Genomic DNA, 11,729 nt, shown 5'->3' with positions numbered 1-11,729 from the left:
ATCAATGGGATTGCCAAGAGGTCTTCTTTATCTTCGTCAAGATTCAAGACATTTAATTAGTTCATAGAGATCTCAAGGCTGGAAATGTTTTGTTAGATGATGAATTGGATCCTAAAATTTTGGACTTTGGACGAGCAAGAAGCTTTTTAGGAGATGAAAGCGAAGCAAATACAAGACATATTGTTGGAACTTAGTAAGTGGCTAAGTAAGCATTTATATGACATGTTGATAGGAATGAATGAGATCGTTTTTTCTTGATTTGAAATTGTATGTTGATGTTTTGTGCAGTGGCTATCTATCACCAGAGTACATAGTTGGTGGGTTGTACTCAACAAAATCTGATGTCTATAGCTTTGGTGTACTAATATTAGAAATAGTTAGTGGTAATCTGATGTATATAGCTTTGGTGTACTAATATTGTGACCACTACTTTAATCTTCTTGTCGATGTAAGAATTAATTTTTTATTTGCCCCTAGTATTTATTTACATTTCTAATCAAGTAGCATTATCTATCTAGTCAAATTATTCTCATTAGAAAAGATCTAATTGTTGTTATCGCAATATCTAAATATCTGGATATATATATATAAAGGCATGGACACTTTTAGCCAAAGGCAAGTGCTTAGAAATAGTTGATGCATCGATCAGAGACTCAATTAATTTGCCAGAAGTCATAAGAACAATTCATTTCGGTTTACTATGTGTGCAACAAAATCCAGAAGATCAACCAAGCATGTCATATGTGCTTATGATCATATGGTTGAAAATCCCAGCCAAAGAAGCCAGGGTTCTTTATTGAAAGAGATGTGGTTGGTGACCATTCTACAGGATCTCAACATTAAGTTCAAAGATGATATTGATAATTGGCCAATTCAACTTACAGTAGAAATTTAGTACTACTGTGGAGTGCTTGAATAGGAGTACTTGTAACTATGATTCAGGGATGGTGTTGAATGTTGATATATTTTTTTTATAATTCATGCCTATTTGGTTTATACTCTATGAACGGGGTTGAAGTTGAAAAGAAGTGCAAACAAAAATATGAAAAGTACCCAAAAATGAATTCAGAGGAAAGAACAAAGTAAAAAAAGGAACCGTAAGAAAAATATCCCTTTGGTGGATCCTGAATCTAAATAGAAATGAAACTATATAATAGACAAGAAAGTGCACTCAATGAGGTATAATAAGTAAGAACATGTTGTAATGATATATACATTTAGAGTGAACGTTTTTCTTTTGCCTTAAAGTATGTTAAACTCTAAAATAAACTATCTAGCATCTAACAATGTCAGAAATTTCATTAGCTGAATTTATTGCACAATTCCCTGATGAAAAGCCAAACTGATGTGGATAAAAAGCATGTCCCTTGGCCTTGGTAATGGTTTCTCACCATTCAGCATTAGAACTATGGCTGACATGTCTGGCCTATTCTCTGGTCTCTCTTGTACACATAAAAGCCCTATGTGAATGCATCTTAACACTTCAGATTCTGCTGCAGTAACTGAGTCAGTTAATGATTCATCTATAAGCTCCAATGGCCTCTCTTCACACCACAGCCTCCATATGCCTAGAGCACATGAAAATTGAACTTTTGAATTGTGAGATCACTTTGGAATCTGCAAACAAAAATACAGTGAGATTAAGTTGAATAATCTTTAGGCTTACATGCCCAAGAAGGTCAAGATCATTATCATAAAAAAAATCCCTATTTTTGTTAGCAAAAGCTTCTACTAGCCTCAGTCTGAAGGAGCATGTTAGAGATATTAGTCAAGTTAGAGAAAGTTAGTTAGAGGTTATGATAGCTGTCACTATACTGTTAAGAAGTAGCTATACATTTGTTTAGTTTGTTAGACACTAATGCTTGTATAAATACACACTCACCAACTTGTATCAACTAGTTTTCATTCTCATCAAAACAGCATTCCTTCACTCTCTTTGTTCTCTCTCTTCAATTCCTTTCACTCTCTGATACCTTCAAAAACAAACAAGATATTTGACCTACAATTCCTTTCACTCTCTGATACATCAACAATTTTTCTACTCTTGTTGCAAATCCATGGCTAGTATTGCAAACTTCTGCTTTCTTCCATTGCACTCTTCAACTACCAAATATTAGTAATCTCAGTGTTAAGGAAGCTCCTAAAATAGAAGCCTTAGAACAAATAGAGAAAGCCTGAACTAGTATATCTCCTATAAATAGCAAGCTGGTTTTATTCCATTATTCCATATATCATCCTGGAATTTATACACAGATTTTGTTCTTCTAATGTCTCATTTTGTCCTTAGTTGTTTTGCTTTATTAATTATCATCATAAATCATAAGTATATATTAATGTTTGCATTTAGTTCTTACAGATGTCCAAAGAGAGAATAAATTGTTCTTTATAAATATATTCTGAATTTTCTTGAGTATATATCTCCACTAATCTCACAATCTATATAATCATTCACAAACTAAAGAATAAGTTTCCTCTAATTTTCAAATTTTCAGGCACAAGTATTTTACTAAGCCGTAAAACTAAGAGAACATGTGATTTAAACCTATCATCTTAGTTCTTACCATTAAAATCACTGTCCTTGGAAGACCCTAAAAATTTTGGATCATCTTTGCCGTCCCATTCCATACTGGTACTTAAGTCCAAACTACCTTCCTGCAGAGATTCCTTAACTCCTTGACTATCTGGAAAGTCTGCAACTGCATCTGAAAACACCTCATCTTCTGATCTATTTATTTTATCTCCAATCCCACTATCACCCTTCTCCTTGTTGCCTATATTCAAGACCTCTGGACCTGACATAACCTAATAAACAGAATATCAGCACAAACATAAAACAACCTAGCCATTTTAGAACATAGCACTAATATCAAAGACCATTTATACATAAAAAAACATATATTCTCACCAAGTCAACACACTAACATTAGACACTGCATATTTACACTCTGGAAAAAGAAGAAAAAATCACCTGGGGATTTTTTATCATTATCAGAACCATGTCCATCATCTGAGCCGTTTGAGCAAGATTGTTCCTCGGAGGAACATAGCTTGTAACCTTCAATGGTTCCACAGATCATCTTGTGAGCACGCCTGTGCTTGGCACTTGGATGTGGATTCGAGAAAGGCCATCCACATTTGTGACAGAGATGAACTCCATGACTCTCATGCCCTACAGACACCAAGGAAAAAGAACAGCTTAAAAATATCACAACTAACAGTTTAACAAATTTAATCTTTCAAATGACCCCAGATATAATTTCCATAACCAAACAACCCAAAATCTCAAAAAGACGGGCACTTTTCATAAGGGGGAATAGAGTTTTCATATAAAAAGCATTAGTAACTAGAGTTTTCCTATAAAAAGCATTGATGATGATAATAATAATAACAACAACAACAATAACAATAATGATAATTACAACAGTTTCTGCTCAAGATATCAAGATCATATTAACTAACCTTTTGGATCATTGATAGCCTTAGATCCAGCACAGCACAGTGAAAGAACTTGAAGCCTCAACAAACAAAATTTCGATACCCAATTTAAAAAAGAAACTAAAAAGTTAATTTCTAAAGTGGGTCACAAGATTTACATCCTTAATCATCACAGGACCAACCTTAGAGAGAAGGTCCAAGCATGGTGGTAGAATCTCTTTGGAAGCATGGATTGAGCCATACTAAACCAATAGGAGCAGTTTTGACATGGCAGGAGCAATTTTACCATGGCAAGTTTTCATCTTCCACTCAATGAACAATTTATTAAATCAACCACATCAAAACACAATATAACAATCAAAAGGTAGAGAACAACACCAAAACAATAATTTATCAAATTAACAAGTTAATAAGATTAATTAGAACTGAAAATCAAAATAACAAGAACAATTAACATTTTAAACTACCGCAAACTAACAACAAAATAAGAACTAGAAAACATACTAACCATGAAAACAACAATAAAAAAAACAATAACTGAATAATTAATACAAGAAAGAACAAGACGAAGGAAAAAAAATCACCCTTAGGATGGAGCAGTTCTGAAATTCAAATAGTACAGGGGAAGGGAGGAGCTTTAAATCGTGACGGAGATGGCTGAATAGAGGCAGACAATGGCGGAACGGTGGCTGAAAGGCCGCGGAACAGAGGCTCGAGCACGCGGCGTAGAGGACTGAACAAAGGGCTAAGCAGCTCGAACAAGGGTTGGCCAAAAAACAGACGCAGAAGCTTGGCCAAAAAGGAGGCGGATCGGCGGCGAACAAGGGCGACGTTGCGCCGAAGCTGTAGCAGCGGCGGTGGCTGGACGTTGAGGAACGGCGACGAGAGATGGCTGCTTCCGTGCTTCCTCCAAGCTGCGTTCGAGTTCTCTTCTGTCTTCTCTGCGTTCTTCAGTGTGTTCGTTCAGAGGCCAGAGAGAGGGAAGTGAGGGAGTGAGGAGGAGCTCGATGAGAGGAAGGAGGAGAGTGGCTGAGTGAGACTGTGAGAGAGGAGAGGCCAAGAAGGTGCTGCGCGTTTTGGTTACTGGTTAGGGTTCCTCTAACCAACGGCACCCGTTTTGAGCAAATTTTAGAAAACCGGTCCGGTCCCGGGTCGGTTCGACCGACCGGTTTTCGACCGGTTCAACGGTCCAACGACAGTTTCTGAATCTTTCAGTTTTGATATATGACTGATTCGTTTTTTATCCCGGTTTACGGTTCGACCGACCGATTCGAATGGGTTTTCAGAATCTTGATCCGAACTACTTTTTTCCTCGGTTCATGATTTGACTGGTTCGAACCGTGCTCAAAACTCTGCGTTTTTCCCTTATTCCAAAAAACCGGCCAGGTCATGGTTCGATTCGACCGATCAGTTCCTGGCCGGTTCGACGGTTCAATTGCGGTTTTTGAAATTGGGGGTTTTAACATTTGTTTGTTTTTTGTAGAGGTCTATGGTTCAACCGGTTCAACCGGCTGGTCCGAACTGATTTTAAGAAGATAGATTATAACCATTCTCTGATGTTGTTTTTATTTTAAAATGCTTAATATTTTTTAGAATCAAATTTTCAATTAAGCTTACAACACGAAAGTAGTTCAAGGAATCAAAATGCTAAAGTGAAAATTAAGTTTCACCTAAATTCAACTATAATTGAACGAAAGACAGAAACATTAGTTTTCAAAAAGAATCCACCAAAAATATAGTGCATAATAATTTTTTAAGTAAAAGAGATGAAACTAACAACTCTCAATAGTTAATATAAACTAAACATGACTACATGACAATTACGATTTTTTTAATTTTTGTTTGACTCCTTTTGTTTATACTTGTTGTAAATCCTAGTAGCAGAGTCAATGACATTATGCAGCATCAAGTTGTGGGGCCTTAGAATCAAATCCAACCCAACTCGCATCCTTGTACCATCATTAACCTGAAAAATACAAATATTTTAGGTTACCAACAAAACCATACACATTAGCAATTGAAGTACTATTTTTTTAGCAAAAGAAAATTACATTTATTGTATAACTATACCTCTTCCTATAGTTTGTCATCCAGGTTGCCACCCATACCCCACAATCATTACTGTGTTAAATAAGACGCGGTTAGCTTATGCAGATAAAAATTTGAAATAGGAAAACACAAATACAGATATTTCTTACGAGCTAGGAGCTTGTTCTCCTGTTTCTAGCATATCCACAAATGCAAAATCAAGTATCCTTGGCCTGAATGGAGTGTTATATTTATAGAACGAGTCATACTTGAGCATATCTTCCAGATATTTTGCCTATTCATATAGGAAAAAATTAAATAAAGGACGATATTTGAAACCTATAAAAATTGTCATAAAAATGAAAATGGGAAAAGTTAATTTACCAGCTTTACTATACTCGATATCTTTTGCTCTTTATCTGAAGCAATCAGTAGGGAGTCTAGCAGAATTGTTTGATGATTGCACAAATAAAAAACAACCAGATACCAATGTGGTTTAATTATGGCATTTTAATTATGCACTTACATTCTCATGCACCCACTCCTTGTAAATTAATGACTTGACATTGTCATGAGTTCCGCTAAATTTGTTTGTTGTCACTAATACCTCATCACTATAAATACGAATCACATTAATATTGTACTATTTTTTAAATTTTTAGTAGATAGATAATGAGGTATTTAACCTTCTTTTATTTGGTGCAAACACATAGGTTGCCATTTTAATATTTAAGTCATCCAAATCCATATATGCAGGAGGCTTAAATATAATTGGGATCCACTGCAAAATAAAAAAAATTGGTGAGATCACTAAGTTATGTAACCGTAGATGATTGTTGCGAATGCTTGTGATATGAGAATTTACAGATGGCCATTCAATTCTTTGTTTATTGTGCTCGATTTTTTTCTGGTTTAAGGTAGGCACGCTAATAGAATATCTACTTGGTGTACTCTTTTTTAAGAGTGCCTTTTGCTCCTCAATTAGAGATTTGTGTGAGGTCTCTGGTGGAGTTTTTTTATTTTTTGAAAAGTTGTCTTTAATGGAGGCAGCATTCACACCAACCTTATTTTCAGACAAATAAGAATTCCAGACAATTCTTCTCTTGGCCGTAGATATCTTCTTATCGCGTACACTTGTTTATTTTGATGCCTTTTTATTTTTACCAGAGTCAGACTGATGATGTTGTGGAGACTTTGGCATTTTATGAATTTCATCTGTATCTCTTGGATTAATAGATTGAAAAGGATATAAGACCGCAACGTTAAAATCCGGACAAATGTTAAAACCCCCAATTTCAAAAACCGTAATTAAACCGTCGAACCTTCACCTGGCCGGATTTTTGAAATAAGGGAAAAGCGCAAAGTTCTGAAAACGGTTCGAACCAATCATGAACCGAGGGAAAAAGCGGTTCGGACCAAGATTCTAAAAACCCGTTCGAACCGGTCGGTCGAACCGTGAACTGGTATAAAAAATAAATCGGTCATATAATGCGAAGGTGAGTAAGAGAGCCAGGTGAAATTTGCGAAGATAGAAGAGCGGACTTCTAAGGAGGCTGGAAGCCAATAAATAATAGGAATGGTGAACGGGAACCTCCTTGGCATAGAAGCTGTGAAAGAATAGGCTCCTTGAGTCATGCTAATGTACCTTAGGCATCTCTAATTTATATGAACATTCACCTTCAAAGCTGAGAAGAGATTCAGAAACTGTCGTTGGACCGTCGAACCGGTCGAGAACCGGTCAGTCAAACCGAACCGGGACCCGACCGGTTTTTCAAAATTTGCTCAAAACGGGTGCCGTTGGTTAGAGGAACCCTAACCAGTAACCAAAACGTGCAGCACCTTCTTGGCCTCTCCTCTCTCACAGTCTCACTCAGCCACTCTCCTCCTTCCTCTCATCGAGCTCCTCCTCACTCCCTCACTTCCCTCTCTCTGGCCTCTGAACGAACACACTGAAGAACGCAGAGAAGACAGAAGAGAACTCAAATGCAGCTTGAAGGAAGCACCGAAGCAGCCATCTCTCGTCGCTGTTCCTCAACGTCCAGCCACCGCCGCTGCTACAGCTTCGGCGCAACGTCGCCCTTGTTCGCCGCCGATCCGCCTCCTTTTTGGCCAAGCTTCTGCGTTTGTTTTTTGGCCAACCCTTGTCCGAGCTGCTTAGCCCTCTGTTCAGGCCTCTACGCCGCGTGTTCGAGCCTCTGTTCCGCGGCCTTTCAGCCACCGTTTCGCCATTGTCTGCCTCCATTCAGCCATCTCCGTCGCGATTTAAAACTCCTCCATTTCCCTGTGCTGTTTGAATTTCAGAACTGCTCCATCCTAAGGGTGATTTTTTTTCCTTCGTCTTGTTCTTTCTTGTATTAATTATTCAGTTATTGTTTTTTTTATTGTTGTTTTCATGGTTAGTATTTTTTCTAGTTCTTATTTTGTTGTTAGTTTGCTGTAGTTTAAAATGTTAATTGTTCTTGTTATTTTGATTTTAAGTTCTAATTGATCTTATTAACTTACCCACTTACCTGGATACTTTGCTGTTAGAAGATATGTTTTAACTGATCTTGCTATTCTTTCTTGTATTAATTATTCAGTTCTTTCTTGTCCTCAAGGAGAGATGCAAAACATTACATTGGTATGTTCTACTTTTCTCTGAATTGCATAATGAACTATTGAAGTCTTCATTGGAATCTACAAAACTGAACTATCCATACCTATTGATTCATTTAGAGTTGAATACTTGGCAAGTAAAATTCAGTTGCTCTTGAATGTGTCATTGTAATAATTTCTTCATTCTTTCAGAATTTTGGAAGCAGATTCCTCCAAATGAGCCATATCGTGTTATTCTTGGTGATGTGAGGGACAAACTATACAATACACGCGAACGTGCTCGCCAGTTATTAGCCAATGGAACCTCTGACATCCCTGAAGAGACAACCTTCACAAATGTTGAGCAGGTATTGTCCTCAGAACAGCCCTATAAACTGCAATCACCTTATGGTTTGTAGTCACATACTGAGTTCCTTCTTAGCAATGCCATGACTGGTGTGGAAACAGAGAAGGTTGCTTTTGGTTTCTTCACTCGGAAGGGGAAGTATGTAGAATGCTTGCTTTCTGTGAGCAAGAAATTGGATGTAGAGGGTGAAGTTACTGGAGTCTTCTGCTTCTTACAGACAGCTAGCCCTGAGCTTCAACAAGCATTGCATATTCAGCGTTTATCCGAACAAACTGCCTTGAAGAGACTCAAAGCTTTAACTTATATGAAAAGGCAAATTCGGAATCCTTTGTGTGGGATTGTGTTCTCTCGAAAATTGTTGGAGAATACTGAGTTGGGAATTGAGCAAAAACAACTTCTGCACACTGGCACTTGATGAGCGGATAATTTATACGCTTTTTAGCATTGTTTTTAGGTAGTTTTTAGTAAGTTCAAGCTACTTTTAGGGATGTTTTCATTAGTTTTTATGTTAAATTCACATTTCTGGACTTTACTATGAGTTTGTGTGTTTTTCTGTGATTTCAGGTAATTTCTTGCTGAAATTGAGGGACTTGAGCAAAACTCTGAAAAAGGCTGACAAAAGGACTGCTGATGCTGTTGGAATCTGACCTCCCTGCACTCGAAATGGATTTTCTGGAGCTACAGAACTCCAAATGGCGCGCTCTCAACGTCGTTGGAAAGTAGACATCCAGATCTTTCCAAAAATATATAATAGTCCATACTTTATTCGGAAATTGACGATGTAACTTGGCGTTGAACGCCAAGTACATGCTGCTGTCTAGAGTTAAACGGCAGAAACACGTCATGATCCGGAGTTGAACGCCCAAAACACGTTATAACTTGGAGTTCAACTCCAAGAAAAGCCTCAGCTCATGGATAGATCAAGCTAAGCCCAAGCATACACCAAGTGGGCCCCGGAAGTGGATTTATGCATCAATTACTTACTCATGTAAACCCTAGTAGCTAGTCTAGTATAAATAGGATAAGTTACTATTGTATTAGACATCTTTTGACAGTTTAATATTTTGACTTTGTAGTCTTTGATCATTCGGTCTCTTGATCATTCAGGGGGCTGGCCATTCGGCCATGCCTGAACCTTTTACTTATGTATTTTCAACAGTGGAGTTTCTGCACACCATAGATTAAGGGTGTGGAGCTCTGCTGTACCTCAAGTTTCAATACAATTATTATTACTTTCTATTCAATTCTCTTTTATTCTTATTCCAAGATATACGTTATACTTAACTTTGATGAATGTGATGATCCGTGACACTCATCATCATTCTCACCTATGAACATACGTGACTGACAACCACTTCCGTTCTACTTTAGACCGGGCGCATATCTCTTAGATTCCCCAACAGAATCTTCGTGGTATAAGCTAGATAGATGGCGGCATTCATGAGGATCCGGAAAGTCTAAACCTTGTCTATGGTATTCCGAGTAGGATTCTGGGATTGAATGACTGTGACGAGCTTCAAACTCCTGAAGGCTGGGCGTGATGACAAGCGCAAAAGAATCAAGGGATTCTATTCCAACCTGATTGAGAACCGACAGATGATTAGCCGTGCTGTGACAGAGCATAGGAACGTTTTCACTGAGAGGATGGGATGTAGCCATTGACAACGGTGATGCCCTATATACAGCTTGCCATGGAAAGGAGTAAGAAGGATTGGATGAATGTAATAAAAAAGTAGAGATTCGAGAGGAGCACAGCATCTCCATACACCTATCTGAAATTCCCACTATTGATTTACATAAGTATTTCTATCCCTTTTTATTTTCTATTTATTATTAATTTTCGAACTCATCCATAAACCAATTTAATCCGCCTAACTGAGATTTACAAGGTGACCATAGCTTGCTTCATACCAACAATCTCTGTGGGATCGACCCTTACTCACGTAAGGTATTACTTGGATGACCCAGTATATTTGCTGGTTAAGTTGAACAGAGTTGTGGAAAGAAAAAGCTTTTCTAACAGTGTCTGGAACTCATGTATCACAATTTCGTCCACCAGCACTCAGTGGCTCAGTGCCAACGCCAGCTTAGCAAATTTCTCGAAAACTCGGATCTTGACCGTATCATTGATGGGTATGATTTATGAATATGATTATGATGATGTTATTTATGACAATATTAAATTCCTTTCATTCTTGTACTCTGAACAGCTACTTGAATTTGGAAATGGTTGAATTCACTCTGCATTAACTTTTTGTTGCCTGCCTTAGTCAGGTCATGACAAAGAGCAAGGCAATGGGTATCCATATAATCAACGAAGTCACGGAGCACATCATGACAGAAACCTTATATGGTGATAGTCTTAGGCTGCAGCAAGTCTTGGCTGACTTCTTATTGATTTGCATCAATTTTACGCCAACCGGAGGTCAAGTTGTTGTTGCAGCCTCTTTAACAAAAGATCAATTAGGCAAATCAGTTCATTTGGCTAACTTGGAGATAAGGTAACTGTTCCTTGCATACTATATATTCCTTTGTTGTACCTCAACTTTATGGGAACAAGAAACTTGTGACATTCCCACATGTGATCATCTAACTACTACTTAAGTGGTTCACTGATTGTTTTTGCTATCTTTGCAGCATAACACATGATGGTGTTGGTGTTCCGAAAATATTGCTGAACCAAATGTTTGGACAAGACGGACAAGAATCCGAGGAGGGTATTAGTCTGCTCATCAGTAGAAAGTTGCTGAAGCTAATGAATGGAGACGTGCGGTATCTGAGGGAAGCTGGCAAATCATCTTTCATCTTAACAGTTGAACTGGCTGCTTCCCAGAAATTGATTGCTTAAAGTTATAGGAAATAAAGAAATACTATCAATTTTTGTGCATCAGAAAAGCAAGTGTGCAAGAAATCACTTTTCTTGTACAACATGCCTTAAGAGTAAGAGTAACATAGTCTCAAGTCTTAACGCTTCTGTAACTCCTTGTACGGTACAGTGTATATATGTATGAATCTTCACGTTATTAAGCTATTCACATAAACTATTATATATTTATATTACTTCCTGCAATTTTAGATTATTTAAGAAGCATTTTTAGTAATCAAACATTAAACAAGTCTCTGAAATTGCTGTTATCCCGTCTTCACATCCTTAGCGGTAATATGATGAGGTGTGGTTTCTTTTTCTTATGTGAAAGAAGCATATTGTTCAATTGGAATTACCTTAGACGAAAATCTACTCAAATTAAGATGTTTTCCCCCAGGGGAATATACACAGATGAATTTGGGTAGTGGCCCAACATCACTAACCATTAGTTAGTTTATT

General features: G+C 37.5%; 2 protein-coding genes across 2 annotated transcripts; both read left to right on the top strand.

Annotated features, from left to right (window-relative positions):
- Window positions 1-8,486: 8,486 nt before the first annotated feature.
- LOC140183516 (phytochrome A-2-like) lies at window positions 8,487-8,819 on the top strand. The gene has a single exon (XM_072231964.1). It carries the CDS (start codon window positions 8,487-8,489, stop codon window positions 8,817-8,819), a length of 333 nt encoding a protein of 110 aa, XP_072088065.1.
- Window positions 8,820-10,658: 1,839 nt separating this feature from the next.
- Window positions 10,659-11,306, top strand: LOC140182696 (phytochrome A-2-like). The gene is made up of 2 exons (XM_072229941.1): window positions 10,659-10,905; window positions 11,042-11,306. The coding sequence occupies exons 1-2, from the start codon at window positions 10,682-10,684 to the stop codon at window positions 11,250-11,252; spliced, it is 435 nt and encodes a 144-aa protein (XP_072086042.1). The 5' UTR covers window positions 10,659-10,681; the 3' UTR covers window positions 11,253-11,306.
- The last annotated feature ends 423 nt before the right edge of the window (window positions 11,307-11,729 follow it).

Source organism: Arachis hypogaea, chromosome 3, assembly GCF_003086295.3.
Source record: "Arachis hypogaea cultivar Tifrunner chromosome 3, arahy.Tifrunner.gnm2.J5K5, whole genome shotgun sequence".
Taxonomy (NCBI): domain Eukaryota; kingdom Viridiplantae; phylum Streptophyta; class Magnoliopsida; order Fabales; family Fabaceae; genus Arachis; species Arachis hypogaea.
The sequence above is the reverse complement of the archived record's forward strand: the minus strand, read 5'-3'. Positions and strand labels throughout refer to the sequence as shown.

Bases quoted from the DNA above. Each gene is read 5' to 3' on its own strand.
- LOC140183516 (XM_072231964.1), top strand. From the start codon at position 8,487: ATGACTGGTGTGGAAACAGAGAAGGTTGCTTTTGGTTTCTTCACTCGG.
- LOC140182696 (XM_072229941.1), top strand. From the start codon at position 10,682: ATGACAAAGAGCAAGGCAATGGGTATCCATATAATCAACGAAGTCACG. The intron at 10,906-11,041 runs GTAACTGTTCCT...CTATCTTTGCAG, and splicing joins TTGGCTAACTTGGAGATAAG to CATAACACATGATGGTGTTG.